Source organism: Phascolarctos cinereus, unplaced genomic scaffold, assembly GCF_003287225.1.
Source record: "Phascolarctos cinereus isolate Bilbo 61053 unplaced genomic scaffold, phaCin_HiC Scaffold_3;HRSCAF=262, whole genome shotgun sequence".
NCBI classification, from domain to species: domain Eukaryota; kingdom Metazoa; phylum Chordata; class Mammalia; order Diprotodontia; family Phascolarctidae; genus Phascolarctos; species Phascolarctos cinereus.
This window is the reverse complement of record NW_027555736.1, coordinates 162,616,418-162,644,404: the sequence shown is the minus strand read 5'-3', so window position 1 is coordinate 162,644,404 and position 27,987 is coordinate 162,616,418. Positions and strand designations below refer to the sequence as shown.

General features: G+C 37.3%; 1 protein-coding gene and 1 non-coding gene across 2 annotated transcripts; both read right to left on the bottom strand.

The window, feature by feature from the left end:
• Positions 1-27,977, bottom strand: CYP19A1 (cytochrome P450 family 19 subfamily A member 1). Its single transcript, XM_020985835.2, has 9 exons — positions 27,761-27,977; positions 24,435-24,585; positions 15,178-15,332; positions 12,832-13,008; positions 10,759-10,873; positions 6,107-6,221; positions 3,314-3,476; positions 2,526-2,767; positions 1-417 (listed from the first exon to the last, which is right to left on the bottom strand). Exons 1-9 carry the CDS (start codon positions 27,903-27,905, stop codon positions 172-174), a joined length of 1,509 nt encoding a protein of 502 aa, XP_020841494.2. The 5' UTR covers positions 27,906-27,977; the 3' UTR covers positions 1-171.
• Positions 9,175-9,279, bottom strand: LOC144456471 (U6 spliceosomal RNA). The gene has a single exon (XR_013485559.1). It is a non-coding gene; the product is annotated as a U6 spliceosomal RNA (small nuclear RNA).
• Positions 27,978-27,987: the final 10 nt, after the last annotated feature.

Here is a 27,987-nt window from a genome sequence, read left to right as displayed (position 1 = left end):
GAAGATGACAGAATTCCAGTTTGCTAACAATCTGTAAGTCCTGGGCCTGCAAAACATTATAGGCAGCTAAATATTCATCATAAGAATGATACTACCTGGGAAGGGTGGATGTTTGTCAGATGAACTACAGATGAGGAATGTTTTCAAGAAGATGCTGAATAATCATCTTTATTATTCTTGGCATTTTTCTGAATTTCTTGGAATAAAAATCATTTCCAGAAAGTCCCTAGTCTCATCTGGATGCAAAGACAAGTCATTTTTTTTCTGAATGCGTTCAAGACAACATCCTGTCAATGTCTGCACGTGGAACCTCCTCAGAACTGTAACAAGGATGACTTTCATCATTACCATGGCAATATATTTTCCTGCACAACCACGGGGGCCAAAACCAAATGGTTGAAAATAACGATGAGGAACCTGTGAGAACAAACAGACAATTAGACAAGTATGTGAAAGGCAAATGGCATTTATCTAACACTAAAAAAATTGGGTTGGTCTGATTTGTTAAGGGTTATCTTAACAGCAAGCAAGTAAGTGTCAAGACCACTGAGTCAGGGTTCTGCTCATCTAACCATATAGTTCTTTTCTAGTAGATTAATTACAATGAATCAAGCTGAAAAAGTTTTTCCAGTTCAGTTTGATTTATCTAATACAGTTTCAATATTGGATGGCTCCTGCATTTTTTTCAAATGAATATATTTTAAAGTAAAACAGCATAGACAGTTTCCTAACAACTAATGTTAACAAATATGGCAAGTTTATAGCAACAAGATGGAAGATGTCTCAGATCCACTACCAATTTCCAAATCACTAAGACAGAAAATATTTCGATGAGACACAAGACTGCTGGATAATTTTTGAAATATCAAATATGTAGAATTTTGATCTACATGATGCCAAGCCTTGAAATATTTGGAAATAACTGATTTTCCTCATTTTTTTTATCCAGATGATTGGGATTGTTTAGAAATCAATTGTTCATAAAACAGAATCCAATTAATTCAAACCCCAAATGTTTTTACTTTGATTATCTGGATGGATGGTATATTGGCAAAGTCTATATTCTACATACGAGGTATAAGTAATCTCATTGCCTAAATAACTTGAGTTAAGGCCATTCTTTTGCCTGAAACATGAAATAACTGAATCAGTATCTATGCAAATAAATTTAGATGGGATGAAAAAATTTGGCCTTTACCAAACAGCACGATTTATTTACATAAGAAGAACCTGCTACTCCTAGGGCCATCCTCATGATGAATCAAATGGCCCAAAACTTTTTGTCCCATTGGACACAAATGAACACATAAGTCTATATTTAGTCATATGCCTTATTTTTACTAAGATCTAATTATTTCTGCATAATACCAAAATAATCATTTAATTCATAGAATCATTGGATTTTTGGCCTACATTGGAACTTGAATATTATCTACTACATCAGTTTCATTTTACAAAAGAGGCAAGAAACTAAGATCTGGAGAGGTTTAATGACTAGTCATACACCTAGTAAGTGGAGTCAGTCAATTAATTCTTGATAAAAAGATAGTCAAAACACTTGTTTGACATAGTATAAACAGAACAACACATTGATTGGAATTTTTTACTGTTTAACCATTTGTACTCATACATCAGAGGATCATATAGAGAGCTAGAAGGGACCTTTGAGGTCATCTCAGTCTAATGGTGTCAAACTCAAATAGAAACAGATTATCTATGTCATATTGTATTTTTATTTATTTTGTTAAATGTTTCCCAATTACCTTTTTAATCTGATTCCAGCAACACTTAGGAGCTTCTCAGGGCAATGAATTTGACACCTCAGATCTAGTTTAATCTCACTTTTACAGAAAATGAAACTGAGCCTCAGAGAAGCTAAATGACTTGTCCAGAGTCATGGGGGTGGGTTAGGGGTTATTAATAAGCAACAGGGCTAAGATATAAACCAAGGTCTCTTTCATTCACCCCAATTCTCTTTACATAGTACCACATTGCCTAGGTGGTACCATGGTAGAGAGCACTGGGCCTGGCATCAGGAAGAACTGAGTTCAAACCAGGTCTCGGATATTTACTAGCTGTGTGACCTTGGGCAAGTCACTTAACTTTTGTCTGTCTCAGTTTCTTCAACTGTAAAATAGGGATAATAATAGTACCTACCTCCCAGGATTTGTGTGAGGATCAAATGAGATATGTGTAAAGTACTCAACATATATCTGACATATAGCAGGGGCTTAACAAATTCTTGTTCTCTTCCTCTTCCTCACTCCCCTATTCCCCCTTCCCTTCCCTAATGTATGAAAAGTTTGCTGGTTTGGGGTGGGCTGTAAGAATAGGGCAAATTAGACTCTACTCCAAAGAAGGGAAAATGTGCATTTCTTGTGAGGAAAGTGGGAGTCAAAAAGGGTGACTTTTGTTTGGTGTAAAAATATCTACTCAGAATATTCAGCATTTTAATTTTTTTTCAATTTTACACTTAAAGGAGAGGTATAGTTTAATTTCTTAAATGCCCAAGACAGATATCTTACATTCTTTGCAAAGTTTTCAAGAGTAAATTCATTCGGTTTGGGGAAAAACTCAAGTCTATGCATCCTTCCAATATTCAAGATAATGTTAGTTCCCCTTTTCACTGGATAACCATCAATCACATCATCTTGCAAAGCCTTGCGCATGACCAAGTCCACAACAGGTTGGTATCTCAGGCTCTCATAAATGAAACTTTCAACCACTTTTAATTTTTGCACATCACCAAACTTAATGTCTCTCTCACCTGTAGGAATATTACAAAAAGAATAAAGGAAGTTAATGTTATCTTCATTATAATATAGGCACTTGAGCTATCACAGTTACAAAGATCAGTTTTTGAAGGGTTTCGTTGAATAATTTTAAAAGTTTGTATTACCAATGCATTGTATCTAAAACCTAGATTCCAGGGGCCACTTGGCTCCATTAGAAGAATGTAAACCATCAAAGATACAGGTGCCTATCTTATTCTTAAATCTTGTGGACATTTGGCCTTCATGGTTTTACATGCCACCCACTTTACAGTTGGTAATGCCAATATGGGTGCTTTTTAGTATTCACATAATTTTATTCTACCTGGTGAAAAAAACTTAAGTTTCAGTATCCTGAGATAAACCCTAAATGGTTTAATCGTCAAGTGGCAAAAAGATCGTTTTATTATTTTGCTCTCTGGACAAGTCATTTAAATTTTGTGTTTAACTTCAAGTTTTTCAGCCATAAGAAGGGAACTCTCTGACCAAACTGTTTTGGAGCACCACTGATTTAACTGAGGCTTTTTTCTTATAGTCCTTACCAATAACTGTCTGGATTTCATTCATTACTGCTTCTTCAACCTTTGGATGCTTTGCAATCAACAGTAGCATGAAGTACACAGTGACAGACAGAGTGTCAGGGGCAGCGATCAACATTTCCAGAATGCATTGGTTCACATTCTCACCTGTCAAGTCTCCACGCCCCTGGAAAATGCAAAGAGGTTTAAAAAAAATGACAGTAAAAATCAAAGTGCTGAGGAAAGTAAAGTGAGGTTTAATATTCAGAACAAGAATCTGTGAAGTATTTGGGAATGGTTTAAAAAACAAGGAAATCCATATTTTCATTGTAATTAAATAGTAATAAATATCCACAGGAAGCTGAAGATTTAGATGCAAACCGAAAAATTCAGCCACCCAGCCCATTACTTCCAAATACCTGACTACTTGGTGTTATTTAGATATCTGAATGTCTACCTTAAGGGTTTGGCTTTCTTTTGTTTGGTATGGTAATAACATAATCATATCTTCAATTCTGAAATGTAAGGGGTATGTGTGTGTGTGTGTGTGTGTGTGTGTGTGTGTGTGTGTGTGTGCATGTGCACACCCGAGTGTACACAGGTGCTCACAGCGGGGGATAGGGACATTCTATTGCATGGAATAAAGTGAGGATGTATAGCATTGCCAAGGTGACCAGGCCCAGAGGGTATGGGACTTTTCTCTGAAGGCTTTTAAGCTCCCAGTACAAAACATGTCTTGACAGTGGTTGGGAACAGGGCTGTAGTTAACAATTGTTGTATACCCCAAAGCTTGGCTTTTATGGGTAACTAGAAGGTAACCAGACTACTGAATGCAACATTTTTGGACGTCTAATATGAGTGAAAAACACAGTGGTTCTAGAGATAAACTACTTGAGTTCTGACCTTGCTTCTATTGCATTATTACCTGTGTGATAACCTAAATCAAGTCACCTAACCTCTCTAGGTCTCAGTTTCTTCATCTGTAAAATGAAGGTATTGGTCTAGATAGCCTCTGAGGCCCCTCCCCCTCTAGATTTATGATCCTGTTAAACATATTCCACGCATGCACCCACACACACACACACACACATGCATGCAGTCACACTCACAGGCACACACACAGGCACACACTCATGCAAAAACTAGGAAAGTTTGCCCTCTATGGATTTATCATACATCTAGTCTGGTGTCAGATTGTATTCAGTCAGTTGGGCCAATTCACATCACCAGCCAATTCGATGTGAAGCAGTCCAATCAAATGTTTGGCATAGGGAAGAAGACACAGCTGGTTAAATGAAATGTTCACTTTTCGACCAGTTTTTGAGGCATTGTATAGCTAGCTACAGCTTCATAACCTTGGATGTCAGTCCAAATCAAAAGTTCCTTCATCTCCAAAATTTTAAAAGAAATAAATATTTAAAAGAAATAAAAAGCTTGAACTCAGTTTTTTCTTAGTAGATAGACTTCTATTATTCCATAAAAGATACTTCTTTAAATTGTCACCCTTCTCTTTTAATCTTTCTTTAACCAAACTCCTCTCCTCTCTCTTCCCAGGATAATACTAAAAATACGGCTCTACCTATATATTTAGATCTCATTACGAATGCTTTGGCTTTTATGTTGATCTCAGATATGGCTAATTCTAGCCTCACAAGCCCCTAGTGGGACAAACTATTATGAAAGTACTGATCTAGTTAGTACATATTTAATGAAGATTGAGGGAATTATAGAATGGACCCTCCAGCCAGCATGGATGCCCCAAGTCTCTGTTAAATATTTGGGACTCTGAATGTTAGGTAGAGCCCTAAAAAAGAGTTTGGCCAACGGAGATTAGGTCGGAGGAAACAGGATTATGGTCCTTAATGCTCTATATTTACTTGGTTTCTGGAGCATGCTCCCCAGTTTTGTTCTGTCCACAAGTAACTTCTTATCCCCAAAGCCAAGTCAGTCCAAGATATAGTATTACATATCCTCAGAGGAGAGCTATGCACTCACAGATGCTGATGATGGGACAAAATTTCAACAATGTCTTATTTTAAACATTCTCATGACCACCATTGAAACCCTACTTCTCTATGACAGGTTTTCACACCTTCATCTTGCCATTAAACCTTGCTGGTTAACTTAATAGACAATCAGATTTTCATTTTTTCCCTAGCCAATAGAGCCAAATTCTGTCATATAGCCATTAGACTGCAGTAGTGAAAATTATCCAAACTGTTAATTGAGACCAATATTTGCTTAGAAAAAGATATTCTGAAGAACCAACCAAAGAATTTTTCAGCCCAGTTATTGAATGGGTTTAAGTCAAATTTGCACTAGGTGTGCCTTCATGACTTTATTATAGAAGCATAGTGACTTGTACCAGCTAAGAGACAATGCATTTTTAAATTTGATTTGAGAAGACACTAGTATATGGTTAAGAACTTCCAATAAGACCACATCTAATGTTCATAACTATCTGCTTGTTTAGGGATATATGTGCATATATATGTACATATTCAAACATATGTGTTTATACATATATAGACATATATTTCTCTATCCACATATATATTCTACAAAGAAAATTAGTCATCATCTTAAGGTTATTGTTTACCAAAATATAGGGCTCATATAGTTACCTGGATAATTTAGACTAAAAAACAATCCATTGAGGAAAAAACTACTTTAGCTTGAATTTTATGTAGATCATCAGCTTTCCTCTAATGAACTTGTAGGATAACTATTCTACCCATCATTTCACTTTGACTAAGTAGACACAAGTAATACAAACAAGCATAAAAGCCTGTTTCTATGCTAAACTGTTGACTGTACCTGGGCAAAAATCAATTGTGAAGCAAAATCCATACAATCTTCCAGTTTATCATCTGTGGAAAGTCTGTGTCTTTTTTCCTCTATTAAAATTTCTAGGGCATCCTTCAAATCCTTGCTGAAATAAAAATAAACAAAATTAATCTACCCTCGTTCATCTCAGTTCTAGGCAACATATCTGCCATTTGTTTAAATAAGGTGTTCAATCTTGATTAAAACCATTTGTGCCAATAAATAAATGAAACTGAAATTTTATAAGTATATTTGAATTCCATATATTTTGTATTTCACAACAGTGAGTCAGGGTCAATTGACACTTTTATATGCTAAAGCTATATACAAAGTGTCCCAAATGTCTTAGTGGAACTTTAATAGCTTAAAACTTCACTAAGACTTTTGAGACACCCTGAATATTAACACATATATGTTTGTACATATGTATATGACTACTATGATCTATCACTCATGAAGCTGACATACACATACATATATAACATGTATGTAAGTTTATATATTTGCATACATATAGTCTTAGAGAATTCCCTAAAGCAGCGCTATCAAACTAGAATAGAAATGAGCCATTGTATTTCCCATTGTAATCTGGTTTCAGATTTTCTTGGGAGTGTTTTACCCACTAAGCTGAAACACTTCTGGCCTAGAGCAACAAGAGGCTACTGATGTATATGGGTATGTATATGCAGATGTGCATAATATACATGTGTATATTATGTGTATATAAATACTTATATACAACACATATGTACACTATATAAATATACATATATACAGGACAGGCAAATATAATGTTCATATAAGTCTATTCATGTGTGTATAGCTACATCTCTTCCTCCCACCAACACAGATCCTACAAATACATATACTTGCATATATGCTGTATATGGAAGTGGCTCTGGATTCTCAATGGCTACACTAGTGGAGCACATTTTGGAAAGGTTTAAAGTGAAGGCCAGGTGACAGACTGTATATCTATTATAAGAACAGCACCTTAGCTGAATTCAGAAAGACTCTTCACCAGATTAGATGGTGGGTGACTAATTTTTCATCCACGGCCACTCCTGAAGGCTCTCTAGTAGTAGTCCATGGGGGGGTTGGGTCTATGTTGGAGGAGTGAGTACTCATAATGATGAAATTACTGATAACAGAGGTTTAGAAATACACACATACATAATTTGTTGTTGTTCAGTCATTTTTCAATCCTGTCTGACTCTTTGTGACCCCATTTGGGATTTTCTTGGCAAAGATACTGGAGTGGTTTGCCATTTCCTTCTCCAGCTTATTTTACAGATGAGGAAACTGAGGCAAACAGGGTTAAGTGACTCTTCCAGGATCACACAACCAGTAAGTGTCTGAGGCCAGATTTAAACTCAGGAAGATGAGTCTTCCTGACTCCTGGACCAGCACAATATCCACTTCCTTCTCAAAAACACTGACCCTAGAGTCAGAGATTCATTGTTGTTGTTCAATTGTGTCCCACTCTTTGTGACCCCATGGCCTCTGCTGACAATGGGATTTTCTAGGCAAAGATGCTAGAGTGGTTTGTCCTTTCCTTCTCCAGGAGACTAAAGCAAATAGAGGTCAAGTGTCTTGCCCAGGGTCACATGGCTACTAAGTATTGGAGGCCATATTTAAACTCAAGTCTTCCTGACTCCAGGCCCAGCACTCTATCCACTGAGCCTCTAGCTGCGACATATACATATACAATACATACATATTTATGTGTGTATATATGGACATACATTATATATGCTATACATGTACACACGTGTGTCTGTATATGTATATATGCATGGTGATATAGTAGAATGAGGAGTAGATCAAGATTTAAGAGACCTAAGTACTAGTCTTATTTTTGCCACTAATGAAATAAATATATCTCTTTGGGTAGGTCCTGTAACTTCTCTTGGCCTTAGTTTTGTCATCTGTAAAATGCATATGTTGCACTAAATTATATGTAATATCCTTTCTGGATCCTTTCTGGATCTGTCTATCTACCTTCAGGATGTACCATCTTTGGGTAAATCATACTTATAAATCAGGTGTTGGGGATAGAAAGACAAAAGTCTTGCCTTCAAGGGTTTTGTAATCTACTGAGGAGAGATAACACATACATAAATGTGATAAGTACAAAATATACAAGTTATTTTTTGGAAGGCATTAGCATTTGGGGTGATCAGGAAAGACTTCAGTTAGAAAGTAGCCCTCGTGCTGCGCCTTGAAGGAAGTTAGGGATTTGAGGAGGCAAAGGAGAGAAGGGACATTTCAGGTAGGATAACCAGTACAAAGGCCTGGAAAAGGTCATGGAGTTCTATGACTGAGAAGCAGTAAAGAAGGCCACTGCAATCTGGGCGGACTGCAATGTTTGTGAAGAAGACTAATGCAGACATAATATGGCTAAAAGGGTAGGATGGGACCATATTGTGAAGGAGCAAAGTAGTTAACATTTGATCCTAGAGGTAATAGGGTGCAAATAGAGAAGATTAATTAGGAAAGCAACATGGTCCAACCTGCACTTTAGGGAAATCACTTTGGCAGCTGAATGGAGTATAGAATGGGGTGGGGAGAGGACTGAGGCGAATAGAACAATTAGGAGGCTACCATAATAGTCAACAAGAGGTTTTTGGAACTTGAACTGGAGCACCATGTGAGTGGAGAGGAGGTCATTTGTAGGAGATGTTATAGAATCAGAAAAGATAAGATTTGGCAACTGTCTGGATACATGTGATGAGTTACAGTGAAAAGTCAAGGACAATACAACAAGGTTGAGAGCTTAGGGGACTAGAAGGAGAGTAGTGCTCCTGACAAAAAGGGGGAAGTTAGGAAGATATACAGACTAGGGGGGAAGGGGGAGAACAGATAATGAGTTCTGCTTTGGACATGTAGAGTTTAAGATGCTTATAGGACATCTAGTTTGAAATGTTTAATAGGAAACTAGTGATTCAAGACTGGAGCTCAGGAGAAAGATTCTGTGTGTCTGCATCTATCTCTGTTTTTCTTTACATATCTAAGAGACCTTTTTTTAATTTAGGAATTTTCTTTTTTATTATGAACTTAAGAATATGGAATGTTTCATAAAATTGCATGTCATCCTTTTAAAGGAGTCATACTCATCTTTTCTTTATTGCTCCAATGTTCGTATATATTCTGCTGAAGAGAATACTGCATATAGGAATAGTTACATATTATTCCTAATGAAGGGCATGAAACAGTAAAAAAATTAAGAAGACATTTTGTAGGCTTGTGGGTTCCTTTGGTCTGATAATGGAATATTGTTGATTTCCCACATGAAATTGGGAGTAAAATGGAGAAAACAGGCAGCTTCTCAATTTCTCCTAATATAGCTATCACATTCTTTTGTTGGGAATACTGTAAATCCCATGCCAATAAAGATTCCATATTAAAATGTAAATCCTCCCAAAACAAAACAGTAATTATTTTTCTCATATACCATTTTGGTTTATCTCTATATGAGGCACCTAGGAGGCACAATGGATAGAGTGCTATGCCTAGAATCAGGAAAACCTGAGTTCAAAACCAGCCTACTAGCTGTGTGACCCTGGGTAAGTCATTTAACCTCTGCTTGCCTCAGTTTCCTCATCTGTAAAATGGGAATAATGACAGCACCTACCTTACAGGGTTGTTGTGAGAGACAAATGAGATAACATTTGTGAAGTACTTAGCACAGTGCCTGACACGTAGTAAGGTACAACAATATTTGCTTGCTTCCTTCCTACCTATATGTTCCTTCAACCTTCAATTTTCAATTAATCATGAGTTCGCACTTTTTCTCTCATCAGAGTATGCTCAGATAGCCTGTGATTTGTAACTGCTCAACTTCCCAATGGGCCAGGCCAGTGTAAGTGATCAAAACTGCTAACTGTATATGTTCTATTTATTGATATTTTCAAGTCCTGACAAAAGATACCAAAACACACATACAATATTCCCTTCATAGCTAAAGAGCCACACAGTTTTGTTTCTAATTTCAATAATTTTCTTTTAACTTGAACTATTTCAGCCTTAAAGAATATTACAAATCCCTATAAGTTGGATTAATGAAAATTAATTCTGAAGTACCCTGACTCAGTGGCTCCATTTTTGAGAGTTAAAAAAGGGGTAGTGGAGCACAGGGGTTGTAGGCCCCTACATATTGGGATGTTTATGATTTGGGTTTTTTTTTTATATTTTGATGACTTTATTTCAATATAATTGGTTTCCTTTTTAATCCTATGTATTTTATTTTTTATTCTGGCAAGGGATCCATAGGCTTCAGCAGACTGCAAAAGGAGTCCATGACAAAAAAGGTTATGAACCTTGCTTTAGAGGAAAAAAAAGGTTATTATTAAATGATAGAAATGGGATGAGACAACCTTTCTGTCCAGCAAAACAACAGTGTTCCAGCCCCAAACTCCAGAGCACACAAATCACAGAAATAGTTCTACATCAAAAACACCCATCAGGAACATTTGTCCTTGGCGTTGTGCTCTGATCTAAGGTGGATAAAATGACATAACCTACTCATAACATAGCTCGCAAATGTGCCATTTATAAGAGAAAACTTATTGGAAAGGCAAACAAAGCAAAGTTAGAAGGGAAGAAATCTAACCTCTCAAATTTGCAAAGTTAGTGTTACTTACACAGACTTTTCATACTTCTTGTATAGCCAAGATATTTTAAAGAAGATGTCTGGTTTCAGAAGGAGAGCTTGCCAAGCATCAAAATAGCTCTGTATTTTGATCACAATGGCATTTTCTGAAAATAAGAACGAGAAACCAGTTTATACGTGAGTCAAAGAAGGCTACTTTGAACAGAGCATATTCCCCAAACAGTCCCAAATAGTAGGCTCTTAGCTATCTGTGGTTCTCTGTTGGGCAAAACAATATCAATTTCAATGGGAGTTTTAGCCAAGTGAGAAACACGGCATGATTCAGGCTTTCAATTATTCAGTTCGCCTATCTACGTCTCTGCATTGGCCAAATGAGCTAGGTAATTCTCAGCTCCTCCATTCTGGGTTTTGTTGACACAGGCCAGAGCCTCACACATACCATAGGACAAGCCTCCATGGCCACACAATTCAAACCCATGCTATTCTCTAGGAGAAGAGTGGAAATCAGTAGTTGTAGGAGGCAAGGTCCCAGGAATGGTACCTAAGAATAGGAAGAGCAAAGAACCACTATTCCTTTTGCTGTTATAGAACTGCAAAATCCTCACTTCACTTGATGCTTTTGGGTAAACACAACCACAAGGTAGCCAGATCTGCACAGCCCAAATTACACAAGAGCATGTGGAGAAAAACCATATTTTTCTCAAATTACACCAGGCCTCATCAACACAGACTGAAATGTGGAATTGATTATTTGGTGAATCACCTGAGAAGGCAAGGGAATGTAAATAATCTGTCTGGCATTATTTAGGCTTCCTACATTCATGAGATAACTGACAATGCTTCATTTCCTTTTAAATATCCTCTACAAAATGGAGCTTTTATCTGAATTAATTATCAGATACTTATGAGATCTAAGGCTATTCTGAATTAGGTAATTTCTATATAGCATAGGCAAAGGGAGGTTTGGATGGGAGAGTGGCATATAGAATTCAGACTCTCACAGTTGGACAGTCATCTAGGCCAGGACAATCCCTTCTGGAACATGGTTAGCAGGTAGCCATCTGGCTCTGCTCTGAAGGTCTCCAGTGAGAGGGAATCTGAGACAGCTCTTTCCATACAGGATCAGCTCTAATTACTAAGAAGCTTTTAGTCATATTTAGTTGGAATCTGCTTCCCTGTAAATTTCATTGGTTCTAGATCTGACCTCTGGTGCAAAGCAGAGCAAGTATAATTCCTTTTCTATGTTAGAACTCTTCAAATCTTTTAAAATAATGATCATCCTTTCTCTTCCCTTTCTTCTCGCTCCCAAGCTCAACATCCCCAGTTCCTTCAAATGATCCTCTTGTGAGAGAGGCTTGAACCTCCATACCATTTTGGCGACTTGTATGTATGCACGTGCTCTGGCTTCTCAATATCCTTTCTAAAATGTGATGTCATACACTGGACACAATGGTTTGCATGTGGTACAAAAGGGCAGAGCACAGTGAGATTATCATCCTCATCATTCTGGCCCCTGCTTCTATAATTGCAACCTGATTGCTGCAGGTTTTTTGGTTTTGCTAAAATGTCATTTGCTATATAAATGTAAGCTACTCTCCGTTTCATATCATAAAAATATAGTTTTTCTATACTTTAGAGGAGGATGGGGAGTAGGTATTTCCACATATACAACTCCAAAATAATGGTTGGAGGTATATAAGAGTTCACCTTGGTTGGCAGCAGGCTGTTTCAACTAACAAACTGAACTCATTTTTTTGTTTTTAGCCTTCGGCTAAAATAGTAGCATTTTGTTAACTACACGAATTGAACTTCTACTACATGCAGAGCAATATTCCAGACCTGAATAGAAATATAAAATAAATAGAAGACATAGTTCCTATCCTAAAAGAACTCACAGTCATATGGGAAGCAAAACATACACACTCGGAAAAATAAAACCCATAAGATTAGTTAAATATATAGTCAAGGGCAAATTCATAAACAGAACATGAGTACAGGTGTCTTCTCCTATCTCTCCTTTCTCCTTGCAAAGGGAAGAATCTGGCTGGCTCTCTCATCAATAAAAGGACAAAGTATAACATGACAAGAACAAGATTTTCAGTACCATCCAGAGGGATCCCCAAGAAGAGGACATTGGAGGTATCCAACATAATGCGTCTCATGAGGTTCAGCACATTGACATAACCCAATTCATTGGTGACATCCTCCAGTTTGTCCAGATGAATTATAGTTGAGTTAACACAAACAGCCACCATGCGCACAAGGCCTGGCCCAGACAAAGCTAAAAAGCACATATATATATATATAAAACAGTCAGTAAACCAGGATTAAAATCAAAATAATTCATTAAGGTGAAGTCCACAGTCCAGAAGTAGAACTAAAGACTCCCAGTTACTCAATGGCTTGAGCACATCTAACACTCTGGGTTTTTGCCTGTGTGTTAAAGAGATTGAAATACTGTATAAGACAAACTTTTGTCTCACAAAGGCAGACATGGCTTTAAGGGGAATGCTTAACATTTGCTCCAAAAGGCTAGATACACAGACAAAAGGAAGTTCAGAGTGGAGCAAGGAAATGGTGCATTCTATCAATGTAGATACATATCCAGAGTCTAGGATATTCCAAGGGAAAAATTCCTCAGAAGCAAGAATGTTAGCCCAGTTTTCTGAATTGCTGAACTTCTTCAGCTTCACTTCACTATCACTTCAGGAGATGTAGCCAGACAGCTCATAGTTCACCAAACTGCCACAAATGAATGTTCTGCTGGGGCAGAGAATAAACATGAAACTGTTGCCTTGGGGGATGAAAGATAGTTTCACCAAGAAATTCAGCTAACCCTTGGCGATCACTTAAAAACACCAATGCATCAGTTTAATTTCAATAGGCAATGTGAATTCACTTGATCTCACAGACAGTTAGGTGGGGTCCAGTTTTGTGGACTAGTTACAGTCTATGCATCTCTTAGGATTCTACTTGTAGAGAAGGAAGAAATGTCAAAGGGAGCCTGATAATTAAGAAAATCCTATTACCTCTTTAGTGCCAGGAAAGTTGTTGGTGAAGGCTAACTGCTCTTAATAAGTCTGAGTAAAGAGCATTGAATTTGGAATCAGAGACTTGGGTTTGAAAATCCCAGCTATCACTTATTATAGATATGACTTCAGGCAAACCACTTAAATTTTCTGGGCCTCAGTTTCCTCATCCTGAACATGAAGGCATTGGACTAGGCAACTTCTAATAGCCCTTACAGCTCTAAGTCTATGATCCTTTGTTCCTTTTTGACTTGGATGATCCTGATACAGGGGGAGGGGGTAATTATCATAAGTACTCATAAGGAAAGTACAGGAAATATGCCCTTTCCCCCCATAGTCTGTGCATTTACTTAGCCACCGCAGATTAATTTTCCCCAACATGTGTCAGGTCTGTGAGAAGGCAGGGCTGTCTTCAGGATAGCTGTAGTAGTTTTACAATTCAATAGCCATGTGGATGAACATCTGGGTGAGGGCTTGTCTGACACTTGTGTACTTTTCTCCTATTCTAGAAGCCATGCAAATGGGGTCTCATCTGCTATATAGTTTTAGTTAGCTTTTTGGCACAGTACACTCCAATTACACCTATACAACATCTGAATGTGAAAATAACCATACAAGCCCAGATCCATGGTCCATCTAGAACAATGGACAGAGGCATTGAAGAATGAGTTATACCAAAGCATACCTATCTTCTTCAATATTTACCTCAAAGGTTAGTAATGTACACTCAGAACATCTCAGTTTACTCTGAAACCTCATGTGGCCCAGTGGCATGAGCTCTGGATTGGGAGTTCCTAGGCCTGGGCTCAGGTGCTGACTCTGCGCCACGGTTGAGGTTTTTGCAAGGAAGGGACAGTGTGATTTCACAGATATTGTGAGCTCTTGGTAAGGAATTTCCCCTCCCAGGGCACAGGAACACCTTTATAACTTATAGTCTTAGACATTTGCCTGGGACATTGAGAGGATCAGTGTCTAGAACCACAGCAACCAAGACGTCTCAGAAGCAGGATTTGAACCAAGAAAGGACATATCTCTTAACCAATTTGCTTCTCAGTTTTGTCATACGTAATATGAGAAAGTTAGATTTTATTACCTATAATGTCTCTTAGCTCTATTAACTCTATGATCTGTCATCCGTGAATATATCACTTTCAAAATATCTGATCAGTTCAATCAAGCCTGTTGTTTGGCATTGGATAGAGAAAACTTTTTAGGGACAAACAATTCTAGATTAAACTAACCAAACATGCAGAGACGTTCTCTTCTTCTGTCTCATGAGGGAGCCGTTCTCATCCAAAGGGAAGACTAAAATTCAGATTGGCACCTCAGTCCACAAAATAACAGGATTGAGTTATTATCAAAATTCACAGACAGAGGGGAAAAAAGAAAGTAAGGATGTAAGCCCAGAATAACTTGATTACCTTTTGTAAAGAAAGGTCGAATAACTTTCCAGAGATCTGGGTTGTTATTAAATATGACACCATTTTCATGCATTCCAATGCACTGTAACCCAAGTTTGCTTCCAAATCTAGAAATATAGTGACTATGTTTCATTATATGGAACATACTTGAAGACCTGAGAAGATAGAAGAAAATATAGAAAATTTTTATTATTAGGAAATGCTCTTTCACAAATAGGAATAATCTTACAAATAGAAACTGATTCATACATATACTTTCCATCTTTTACACAGCTGTCAAAGTGATTTTCCTTAAGCCCAACTCTGACCATGCTACTCCCCTACTCAATAAACTCCAGTGGCTTCCTATTGCCTCAGAGATAAAATTTAAACTCCTCTGTTTGGCACTTCACAGCCCAGCCCCGACACATCTTTTCAGACTTATTATACATTACTTCCTTCCTGTATTTTATGGCCCAGCCAAATTAGCTCTCTCTCTTCCTCAGATACAGCATTCTATTTCCCATCTCCAAGACCTTGCACTGTCTGTAACCTATATTGGAATGAATTCCTTCCTTACCTCCACATCACGGATTCCTGTCCTTCCTTAAAGGCGTAGCTCAAATACCACCTTCTCCACAGAGACCTTCCTGATCCTTTCCAGCTTCCAGTGACCTCTCTCCCTAAGTACTCTGTATTTAATTACCATGCATTTATTTGGTAAATAGTTATATGTGTACATATTATCTCCCTCTGAGAGAAGAGTCATGAAAGTAAGAATTGTTTCATTTTTTTGTATCTGTATACCCAGCAGCTAACACAGTGCCTGGATCATAGCAGGCTCTTAATAAATGCTTTTGATTGATAGTGAAGATTCAGTTAGTGTTTTCAGAAGATACCAGGAAAATGTTTTATGATGCTAGAGAAGCGTAAAGAGATGAAGAGAGCTGGGGAAACAGTTTGGAGATCCCTGTTAAGACAACCCAGGAGATTCTCTATCTATTCTTCTGTAAGAGTGGAATAGACAGTGAGAAGACACCGGTGTGGTTAAGACCTCATTGTCCTAGTCTTCTACCAAAAACTGTCCCCCTAATACCACCAACCACCACCCATAGTTTCTAGTCAAGTTTGGTTTCTTCTGCTCAGTTTTGAGATAGATTTTAAAGAATGATAAAGATAGGTAGAGAGAAAGAAGAGGGAAAGAGGGGGCCTTTGCCATTGTTGCAGTGGTAGCCATTATATTTCAGCCTCTCAAGATTGAAGGAATTTTTTCCTGTTAAGGAATTTTTCCTGTTTCCTTGGCAACTTGCCCTGCCTGGTGGTTCACAAGCTAAGCTATAATTACATCTGGAGGAACTATCTCATGAGCTATGCTGGACAAGGACAAGGTACCAAGATTTCCAATGCAACCCATTGGTCATAGAGTATTCTCCTATAGTGCAGTAGGCGATTCATGATAATAGTGCTCATGTCCAATACAGCAATGAGAACTTGAATGTTCTGTTGTAGCAAGGGAAACTAAAATAAAAATAAAACAGAGCAAAGTCAATAATTCAGGTCAATTTTTTTTTTATGCAGACCACTGTGGTCCCATTATTTTCCAAATCCAAAGTACTAGCTTTCACCGACTAGCAGTGCTTAGATTGACTCCCTTGTAAGACGAAGAAATTGAGAGTGAAAATAAATTACTGTGGGCAAGAGGTATTCTAAAAAGTAAGTTCCTTGAGAGCAAGAATTGTTTCATTCTTTGTATTTACGTGCCTGTAACTTAGTACAGTGCCTAGAACATAGAACACTAATAAATGCTTATTGGTTTGTTGACTGATTGAGAAGGTTCTGGGGGGAGAGGTCAGTTAATCTGTTGTCACGTAACAGCTCTGCTCTGGCTGAATCAATCAATCAATAAACATGTATTAATCACTTACAATACTTAACAACTCTACCAAGGACAAAGGCTAAATCCTCAGAGTGCTCAAGGATACAGCTGCCACAAATCAGGCTAAACAAACTGGTAGACCCAGTCTTTGGCCCACTCCCCCAACTTCCACTGGGGAAGATTACAGAAGAATCACCAGAGATTGGTCAGTGTCAGCAAAAAGCAGGCAGTTCTTCCATTGGACTGGAGATACAGCAAAGGGAGTTAGAGCATTGTCAGTTCTGCATGACCAAAACAAAGTGAAGAATGGAGGTAGTGATTTATATATTGTGAAAGATAGTGTGCGTGTGTGTGTGTGTGTGGTGTGTGTGTGTTTGCCACACGCCCTAGGAGTTAACTCCTCAGCAACGTCTCACGTATAGATTATTTTTTCCAGTCTGCCATTATCCTTTTGGCTGTAGAGACCTAGACTGAATGTTTTGATGAGAACAGTTTTTAATCATGAGATACTTATCCTGTCTGGGCATTGTTAGAAACAAACAGAATTTTTTTGTTTTGTTTTGGTTTTTGTTGGCTAAGCAATGGGGTTAAGTGACTTGCCCAGGGTCATACAGCCAGTAAGTGTTATGTGTCTGAGATCACATTTGAACTCAGGTCCTCTTGAATCCAGGGCAGGTGCTGTATCCACTGCACCACCTAGCTGCCCAGAAACAAACAGAATTTAAAGAATACAGTTAACCCCTCATCACAGCATTCATTACCTTTAGGACAACACCAGTTTCAAAATTAATAATAATGATATTGATAATAATAGCTAGCATGTATATAATGCTTGGAGATTTGCAAAACACTTTACATGTGTTAGCTTGTCTGAACCTCAACACAACTGTATGAGGTAGATGGTATTGCCATTTTACAGATAAAGAAAGTGTGGCTAAGGTGGGCTAAATAACATTAGATCATGTCTATACAGTAATTACTTATGTCTTTTCGACAGCCCTCATCAAACAAATCGACACATTTTTGTTTAACAATGTAAACTGAGAGTTGTTTTTTAACCCAAATTATACAGTTACTAAGACTCAATTTAAGTATGTGTGTAAGCCTTAACAATTTCATTCTGTTTAATCAACCACACTGAAATGTCTCACTTAATAAACATTTGAACTAATAGCAAAGCAAATAAAGGAAAACAAGTAATTGAAGGCACAGGTAACCTAAAGTCTAAATACTGATGAACCAAAAATCTTTCAGAAAAAAAAGATTCCATCTTTGAATCAAAGTACTCAGTGTTAAAGATAATATTCTCCTGCCTTCATCCCAAATAACCTAATGCAGAGTTTTGTAAAGTTCTTTTTTCCCTCTCTTTAACAAACAAATAAAGATGACAGAAAATTCTTCTGTTTAATTCTAGGGTCTTCCTTCAATGCAGACAGTGTAACAAATAGCATAAAACTATTGTCTCAGATGGAAAAGCCACTCTATACTGGGGTTGGACACCTCAAAACACAGAGATCAGAGACCCCAAGTTTACTTGGTACCTGCCCCAATATCTCTTGTGATTATAACAGATATTTGGTGGTGAACTCCCTGCTCTCAAAAAAAAAAAATCTGAAATGCAAACAAAAAGTTAAGGTATAGAGCAGAGCACAGCAAGAACACTTTAGGATGCTTTCTGAATACATAACCTTTTTTTTTGACTGAAGTCTCTTTTGCACTTGTTTAAACTAAATTGCTTGGTGCAACTCCGTCAGAAAATTGTTGATAATTTTTTTTGTTTGTTTTCTGTAGGTTTCCTTCAGTCAGTAAATTGTGCTGTTGCCTGAAAATAATGTCCAATAGAGGGAGCTAACATCTTAAAAATGCTGAGCCAGAAACTAAACCAAGGACAAAAAAGAGAGAGAGATTGTAGGGTTGATCACACATTCAGAGCTGGAGCTCTACCTTAGTAGTCCAGTCACCTTATTTTACAGCTAAAAAAAACCTGCAGCCCAGTTTGGGGAAAGAGCTTGTCTGAGATCACGTGGGCTGTAAGCACTGGAATCTACATTTGAATTGAGTTCTTCTAACTTCACGTCTCATGCTCTTTCCACTAAAGCAGCTGGCAAAAACCATAGTGCACTGCCTCCAGTCAGAAGGCATGGATTTGAATGCTACCGCTAATGTATACCATCTGTATGACCTTGGCAAGTCACTTTAACTCCCTCAGGCCTAGGTTTCCTCAACTGTAAACGAGGGGATGAAAGTAGATGGTCCCTGAGATTCCTTACAGGGAATGTCATTATTTTTTTATTGTATATTATTATATAAAGGGAAATCTATTATTTATAACCAGTTTCTGTGGTGCACACATACATATACATATGTCGAACTTCTTTCAATAGAAGACCAGTAATTAACAAAGTCATGGACAAAGTTCTTGAAATGAAAGCATTTAACATGGTTGGATCACGTGTTGTGGTCCAGCTCTATGGGCCAACCCTCTCCACCCCCCAGGTCCACCCACACAACACTGTCTCCTGCTTTGTGCCTTTGCCTGGAACACTCCTCTGCCTCACCTCCCCCTCTTGGAATCTCTGTTTCCTACAAGACTCGGCTTAAGTGCTACCTACTCCAGGAGCCCTCTCATATTCCCCCAACTTTTAGTGTTTTCTCCTCTGGGCACTATAGACGGTCAGTATATACGTGGTCAATATATACTTAGTATATGCTGTATATACATAGTCAGTCAATAAACAATATTAAGTACCTACCATAAGCTACGTACATATATAAATACAAACATGTTGTCTACCCTGTTAGAATATAAGCCCCCTGAGGTCAGGAACTGCTTTGCTTTTGACTTTGTATCACCATTGCACAGAGACTGGCACAGAGTAGGAACTTAATAAGTACTTGTTAATTGATTGATTTTATATAACCTGACAATTTGATTGTTATGAAGATATTATAGATAGAATGTTAGAGCAGGAGTCAGGAAGACTTGGATTCAAATTGTGCCTCTGATTATAACTAGTTGGGTAACCTTGGGCAAGGCAGCTAGGTATAGCAGCAGATAGATTGCTAGGCCTGGAGTCAGAAGACCTGAGTTCAAATCCAGCCTTAGATAGTTACAAACTGTGTGACCTTGGGCAAGTCACTTAACCTCTGTCTGCTTCACTTTCCTCATTTGTAAAATAGGGATAATAGCATTTATCTCCTAGGGTTATTATGAGGCTACAATAAGATAATATTTATAAAACACTTTGCAAACCTTAAAGTGTTATATAAGGGCTAGCTATCTTAGCCAGCTAGGTAGTAGAGGGATTAGAGCACTAGGTCCGGAGTCAGGAAGACCTAAGTTCAAATCTCACCTTCCACACTTCCTAGCTGGGTATTGTTGGGTAAGTCACTTGACTTCTGTCTGCCTCAATTTTTCAACTGTAAAATGGGAATAATAGTGCTTTCCCCCCAGAGTTGTTATGAGGAACAAGTGAGAAAATGTTTGTACACTTGGCAGAGGGTAGGCATTTAATAAATGCTTGCTTTTTCACTTCACCTTCCAGGGCCTCCATCAAATTACTGAATTAAATGAGTCATAGACAATTTGCAATCTGCATTGGTGGAGGGAATTTCCACACCAGTAGGCCATGAGCAATCCCTAAGTTCTCGCCTGCCCAAGCACCCTTCACTGCCCTTATAATATACAAAGCCTGTGGAATTAGTCATTTCTTTATAGCCTCAATACATTTCCAATATGACTGGGAAGGAGATCCGCTTAGCAATAAATGATGACATCAACCTGGTCTGTTTAAGGTCATCCAAAACCAATTCTGAGCCTGCCTTAAGTCTTTCTGTAAGGACAGTAATCGACTTCAATAAATACCCTAGAAGAGGAAGAGCTCTACTTAAAGAGTAAATGCTTGATCTTGAATCTGCTGCTGGGCTAATGCTTTCCTCAGAGAACTTTATGCTATTACTTTCCAGGGTCCACTCTTCTCCCACAACTCTATTTTTAACTAAATCTTCTTAAAAGTTTGATTGAATTCACTGAATTCATCAATTGAGTCCAGGAAGAAAGCTTCTCCAGAGTAATACAGAAGCATAGGTAATTCTATGATAGCCAGGGTTACCTGTCTGGAAGCTCTCTCAGGAAGTCTAAATTCAGAATCTGGTGCCTTTCTTTTCAGAAAGACCCTCCTCCTATGAAAGGCCCTTGGGGTTGGTTCAACCCACACACGTTTAAACTGAGACTCATATGTCCTCTAGCCCTTGAGAACTTGGTAGATATCATCAACTCAGGTCAGAAACCCTGAAGTTAATGGGACCATTTCACCTATTTGATGAGGAAAGAAGGTTCAGGGCAGGCAGAAGCCCAGATGGGACAGGTAAGGCATTGGGCAGGCAAGAATGGCTAAATGGTGAGTGGTAGGAGATTGAGCAGGCCACAGTAAATGTCCTTATCTACTAGCCAACGTTTCAAATAGCAAAGGGGGCATTCTTAAGACAGCTGATTGCATAAGTAGCCAAAATACTGACTTTCTAAATGAACGTAAATTAAGTGGTTCAGATGGAAAATTAGTTTTAACTTGTTATCCAGAATTCTGTCCAAAGTAGAAAAAAGGGGCAAAAATCAAAAGTATGTTTTGGCCATTGGGGTGCTTTAGGGTGGCCATTTGCATTAAATCATATAAACATTATCTAATAGGCATTTCTGGAAGCTCTATAATACCACCTGAATGTAAAAGAAAATAATCCAAATAGTCAAATACTTGTAGACCAAGCTCAAATATCTGGATATTAATTCCACCCCCTCCCCAATTGTCCTCCAAATGACTAGTTCAAGAAAGATATAGCTACATTCCAGGTAATTTGGTAATTCTTTTAAGCTGTGAAGGTCTTATTTAGTACACTTAAACAACAATTTATTAATTTATAGTCTTGACCTGAAGTAAGACAATTTGCAAAGGTACTTATTTTTTTAAATAGACCTATGATTTCATGGGCATAGGAAATTCTAAAAATGGGGATCAAACATTTGCATTGTAACTGGCAGTCTTAGAGTTGCTGTCACACTTAGATGTTAAGTGACTATCACCCTTTTCAGAATAATATTTTAAAATGCATAATAATAACAATAGCTAGCATTTATATAGTGCTTTTGAGGTTTGCAAAGCGCTTTACAAATATTCTCTCATTTATCCTCACAACAACCATGGGGGTGTAAGGTCTATTATTATCCCCATTTTATAGATGAAGAAACTGAGGCAGGAAGCAGTTAAATGACTTGCCCAGAATCAGATAGCTAGTAAGTGTTTGAGGATGAACTTGAACTCAGATCTTCACCAGGCCACTTAGCTGCCATGAAATTTCAAAAATACATAAAATATATTACAAAGGAAACCAATTATATTGAAATAAAGTTATCAAACTATTTAAAAAACAAATACATAGACCTCAAGTTAAGAACTCTTGGGGTACATGACTACACATCTATAACCTGTATCGACATGCTTGCCTTTTCAATGAGGGTGGGTGGGGAGGGAGGAGGGGAGAAAATTTGTAACCCAAAATTTTAAAAATACATATTAAAAAAAATTAAATAGAAATAAAATTTTAAAAAAGAACTCTTGGGGTAGATGATGTCTAAGATCCCTTTCAGTTCTCCATCTATGTTAACTTTTGTTTTCATATCACATTCATTTACCAGCCCACCTCTTCAAATTGAACCTTCCATTGAGACAAAGAAAAACAATTAAACAAAAGTATCTGATAGCAGAGATCAGGTCTGACAATATTCTGCAATATAATATTCTTCTCTGGTAGTCTTTCCTCCTCAACCCCCCACGAGGGAGGAAATCAATTTCATTTCTATCTTCTATAGAACTTTCCTTGGTTTTCCTGTTATCCAGGATCATCTTCCTTTGAGTGATCTTTCCAGGTACATCACCATAGTCTCACACACACACACACACACAAATGTTCTCATGTTTCTCTAAATTCCTTATTCATAATTTCATACTACACAATAATATTAAATTACATTCATACACCATGGCCTTTTCAGCCATGCCCTAGCATTGGTCACCCACTTTGTTTCCAATTCTTTGCTACCACAAAGAATGCTGCTATGAATGTTTTGGTATATAGTCAATCATTTTGGCCTTTGATTTCTTTGAGTGTACATGTCCAGTAAGAGTACGGTGAGTCAAAGAGTATGGACAGTTTAGATATTTTGTTTGTTTAATTCTACAGTGAAATCCAGAAAGGCTGGACCACTTCACAGCTCTCTCAATACCAACAACATTTTACAGATGAGGAAACTGAGGCAGACAGCTAAGTGATTTGCCCATTGTCACACAACTAGTAAGTGTCTGAAGACAAATTTGAACTCAGGTCTTCTTGACTCCAGGCCCTGGTGCTCTATCCATTCTGTCACCTTTTTCCCATGTTTTTTGCTGCTTCCTAGGGTACGAAGTGAAACGTCAGAGTCTTAAAAACTTCCCCTTCCCTCATTATTACTGGCTTAGAACATATTTTCATATGTCCATTTATAGTTTGTAATCCTTTTGAAAATTGTCCATATCCTTTGACCCTTTATCTACTAGAGAGAGGCCCATTCTACTTTGGATAGTTTCAATTGTTAAGAAATTTTTCCTTATAGGTAGCCTAAATCTACCTTTCTGCAACTTCTATTGTTCCCTGCTCTGCTTTCTGGGGTCAGGAAGAACACTGTGCCTCTCTTAATGTAGCCTAAAATCACATTAACTTATTTTGGCTGTCACATCACAGCCAAAATTAGACCAGTGTTAGAAAGGCAATTTGGACAATTCAGTCCCTCAAAACTTTTTTTTTCTCAGTAATTTATTTTTTCTAGATTTATTCAGAAATTGCTTTCTTCTACCCATCAGTTGGACCATGTACAATCTCGTTTTCCACATAAGCAACTTGGGCTGTAAAATGCAACTGGCTTGTTTTTCGGTGATCTGCCCATTTGATAGAACAGAGTAGTACAGAACTGGAAATACATTAAGATCTTCCCTCAAGCAAACTGGACCAGCCAGATTTGCCTTTGTTATAATCCAATAATACTGTTAATTCAGCTTTTAAAATTGGCTTTTAAAACCCTCATTAATATCGATATTATATAATCTACTAATCCTCTGTCAAGATTTGTCAGAGAACTATTCAACTTTCCAATGTTTTGCCTATAAAGGTCTCTATTTGAGCAAAATCTAAATTATTCAGTCTGTCTGTACTATTCAATTTTATCAGGTAAACAGGTCAGCTATGTACCTTACCTTCCTTGTAATTACACAAAAATAGAAAACATCTTAAGACAATGAAATAACTATTATTCAAAATAAAAATCCCAAATTAAAACTTTATAATGTTATTTCTTAAAAGATTAAAAAATATTTACTTGCTTATAATGAGTGTCTCCTCTCCAGCGATCCATACTCTCATAAATTCACCATACATCTTGTTGTAATAGTTACAGGCACTGCCTATTCCCATCCATAGGAATCTGCCATGTGAAAGGAGGGGCCCAATTCCCATACAGTAGCCAGGACCTAGAAAAAATATTCAAAATATAATTACCATCTTAGCCCACATTAAAAACCAGATGCCATTTTCATATCATGTAAATTCTTTTACATCTGAATTCTAATGCAAATTCTTGAGTTACCTTGAAAATTTATTTCAATTATAATTTAATTTAATTTAATGTAAGTAGTATTACTTTGAAGAATTTTCTCCTTTCATAAATAAGCGATAATTAAATAGATGAAGTAGTTCAATTTAATATCAGTCCTACTAAAGCCTAAGTGAACTGGGGGTACACTGAGTTCTCATTTTGTATAATTTTGTTTATTAGTTGTTCAGGTAACAAATTCAGGAATTTTAGTGAAAGAAAGCTAGCTAAACCATTTTAATTGTCTAACAATGCTCCAAATCTGGCTTTTGTGTAAAAAAAAATAGCGACTGAGTCAAGGTTAAACTGAATGGTCATTTTGGAGTAACCATTTTACAGATTACTGAACTGAGAGATCATGTGAGTCCTACAACTTTGTAATGATAATAATGTCTATCAAAGCATGTAATTTCACTTTTAAACACTGCTTCATTGGGAAAGGAGAACTTTAGGCTAAACAAAGTGGGCCAAAGAATTGAACAATTATCCAATGCCTGATCAATGCCAGCCAATCTGGATCATCTGGGCCCAATGATCCATTTCCTACCCCCAACAGATGTTTTTAATTCAAATAATTGACTCGATTCCCCACTTCACATTGCTTATGCAAACACATCCAGAGAATTGCAAAGGCACTTAATCCATCACACTGATGAAAAATTTCATATACTGTTCATTTCAAAGCACGAAAAGGAGTGATATGAATTTAACTGGTTGTAGTAAAAAGTTTTTTTTTTAAATTTTGAGATAGTTTTGTGGTTTTATTATAAAATAACCTTTTAAATTTTCTTCCTTTTAATCTCAAACTGTCAATGACATTACATTTATTGGGAAGGGAGCGCTATGAAACATCCTTTCCATCACCAGCCCAAGTGAACTTGAGGTTTATAGAATTAAATGTACAATCATAGAATCATAAAATTTTGAAGCTGGATGATCATCTAGTCCTACCCCTTCAAGTAGCAAATGAGGAAACGGAGGTCCTGGGATGTGAAGTTCCCTCCCTAAGGTCAGACAGCCAGCTGGTGGCAGACCTGGGATTAGAATCCAGGTTGTCAGACTCACAATCTTGACAACATAAGCTTTGATCTAAATTATCTGAACTAGTTCTCTAGTTCACCAAATAACTATCAATACTTAGTTTTACGATGGCTAGATTAGAGAAGCCACAAAGACAGCCTCTCTTCCACCCCTTAAGAAGATGGCTGTCATTTTATTTCAGATAAAAAGCAAGAAAACAAAATGATCATTACACACACACACACACACACACACACACACACACACACACACACACACACCAGAGCGTGCATGCACATACATATGTGAATTTAAAAATAAGATAACAACATATGGTTGTTTTTATAATAGCACAAATCTTTGAACTCAGGAACCAGCTTTTATATTTAAACCATCCCACACAGTTCTAACAAAGAACTGATCAACCAGTTTTCATTAGTTTTTCATAGAGGTAATTATTTTGTAACATGAACAATAACAAATTCTGAAGGCATTTTTATTAGATTTATGCATATGTCCTAAGAGGTAAGATTTCCAAACATTTACTCTTTAGGGAATCCTTTTAAGCCATTTCTACATGGTGCTAAACATTTGGATTAAAACAAAAATCCATTCAAATATCTGGATGTTTTAATCTACATAATTTGATAACATCTGGAGATATGGAAAGAAATGACTGAAATCCTAAATTTTTCACTTTTCATCCTAAAATTTGGCATTGTGTCAAAATAGCCCTAATATTTACTTAGAAAAATCACCTATGATTTTAAAATAGAAAGATATAGCTAACAAAAGCCATAGTTTAATTCAGCAAACCAAGTAAAGAACTAGGAATTTATAGACTTTGAAACTAATAATCCCAATGAGGTTTAATTTACTCACTGATAGTCTCACAGAAATATCAGAAAGCTGATGACGATTTTTTGCCCGTTCTAATGATCAATTGTATGTCAACTGATCAAATTGTGCTCTTGCTAAAATCAGCTGTTAAATTAGCCCAAAGCATCAGGCTGAGGCAAGTGGAGAGGCAAGCAATTATTTCGATAATTCAGGGGAAAATATTCCATCATTATTTAGCTACTCTGCCAAAGCTAGGCGTTTGGTTCTACCCTAACTTGCCTAGTTATCTCCGGCTATGCAGACCAGACTTTCAAAAGCTTAATAAGCATGCTTATGAACCACAATTACAGACAAAATTTGACACATTTCAAGAGTCCTGCCATGAGAAGTTTTAGGTAAAAACTAAAGACATAAATACTCACAGGAAATCTTCTGGGCAATCCCCAAAACAACAGCTTTGTAGCGCTTGTGACTTGCAAAATCTGGATAATCGTCTCAATTTTTTAGTTTTGTCTCCCTATGGATTTCATTGTAGTGATTTATAGCAGAACTTAAGGTGGGAAATGAAAGGAATGGAGACAATTGCTTCTCTCCCTTCTCTACCCCAGCGCCCATCCAGCCTTGACCACTAAGCCTGACCACCTTCTTGAGAAAGAGGAGAGGAGAGAAAGAATAGAAGGAAAAGAGGGAGGGAGGTCGGAGGCAAAGTAGGAGGGAAAGTTGAAAGAGCTGCTGAAGGCTATCCAGAGTTCACCTGCTAAGAAAAAGCGGAATGAAATGAAAATTGTCATTAAAAAAAAAAAGAAGAAGAATTGGAATTAAATTTCCAACATCCCCTCATTCTACCTCATTTCAAACATCAGTTTAAGAGGATACTTTTGCCAAGTGTACCTTAGGAAAGAAAGTGAAGTGTAGAACAGAGGCATTTATTTAGATGGTTTTAAAGGGCTGGATGGATTTTAAGTGACCTGACAACTGACTTAAAAACAAAAAATTTGGCTTGGATTATCTAGAAGACTACTTCAATTCTACAGTTCACTAGTAGAACCCTGGCTATAGGATTCACACCATGCTAGTAGCCTTTTATTCTGTCTTTATGCTATTGTGCAAGATTTTCTCCATCTCTGTTGCCCCAAAACCCAAATAAATTTTCTGCTAAGCCACAAAATAAATGCTTTTCACCTCCATTTTACCTGGTATTGAGGAAGTGTCTTCATAACTCCAAATCATGAGGAGAAAGCAGGTGAGGAGGAGGATTGGCATAGTAGCAGCTGGCATTGCCTCAGGTACCATGCTGGTGAGATTGTAATGCATTGGGTTGAGCATTTCCAGGATCATCTTGTCTTTCTTGCCTTCAGGGAATACTGTTTTAAAACCTACAGAATGGCAGAAATAATGGAGAAGTCCAATACAACTTTAA

Bases quoted from the DNA above. Each gene is read 5' to 3' on its own strand.
- CYP19A1 (XM_020985835.2), bottom strand. From the start codon at position 27,905: ATGATCCTGGAAATGCTCAACCCAATGCATTACAATCTCACCAGCATG. The intron at 6,222-10,758 runs GTAAGTAACACT...TTTTTATTTCAG, and splicing joins AAGAAGTATGAAAAGTCTGT to CAAGGATTTGAAGGATGCCC. The intron at 418-2,525 runs GTAAGATATCTG...TTGTTCTCACAG, and splicing joins TTGAAAACTTTGCAAAGAAT to GTTCCTCATCGTTATTTTCA.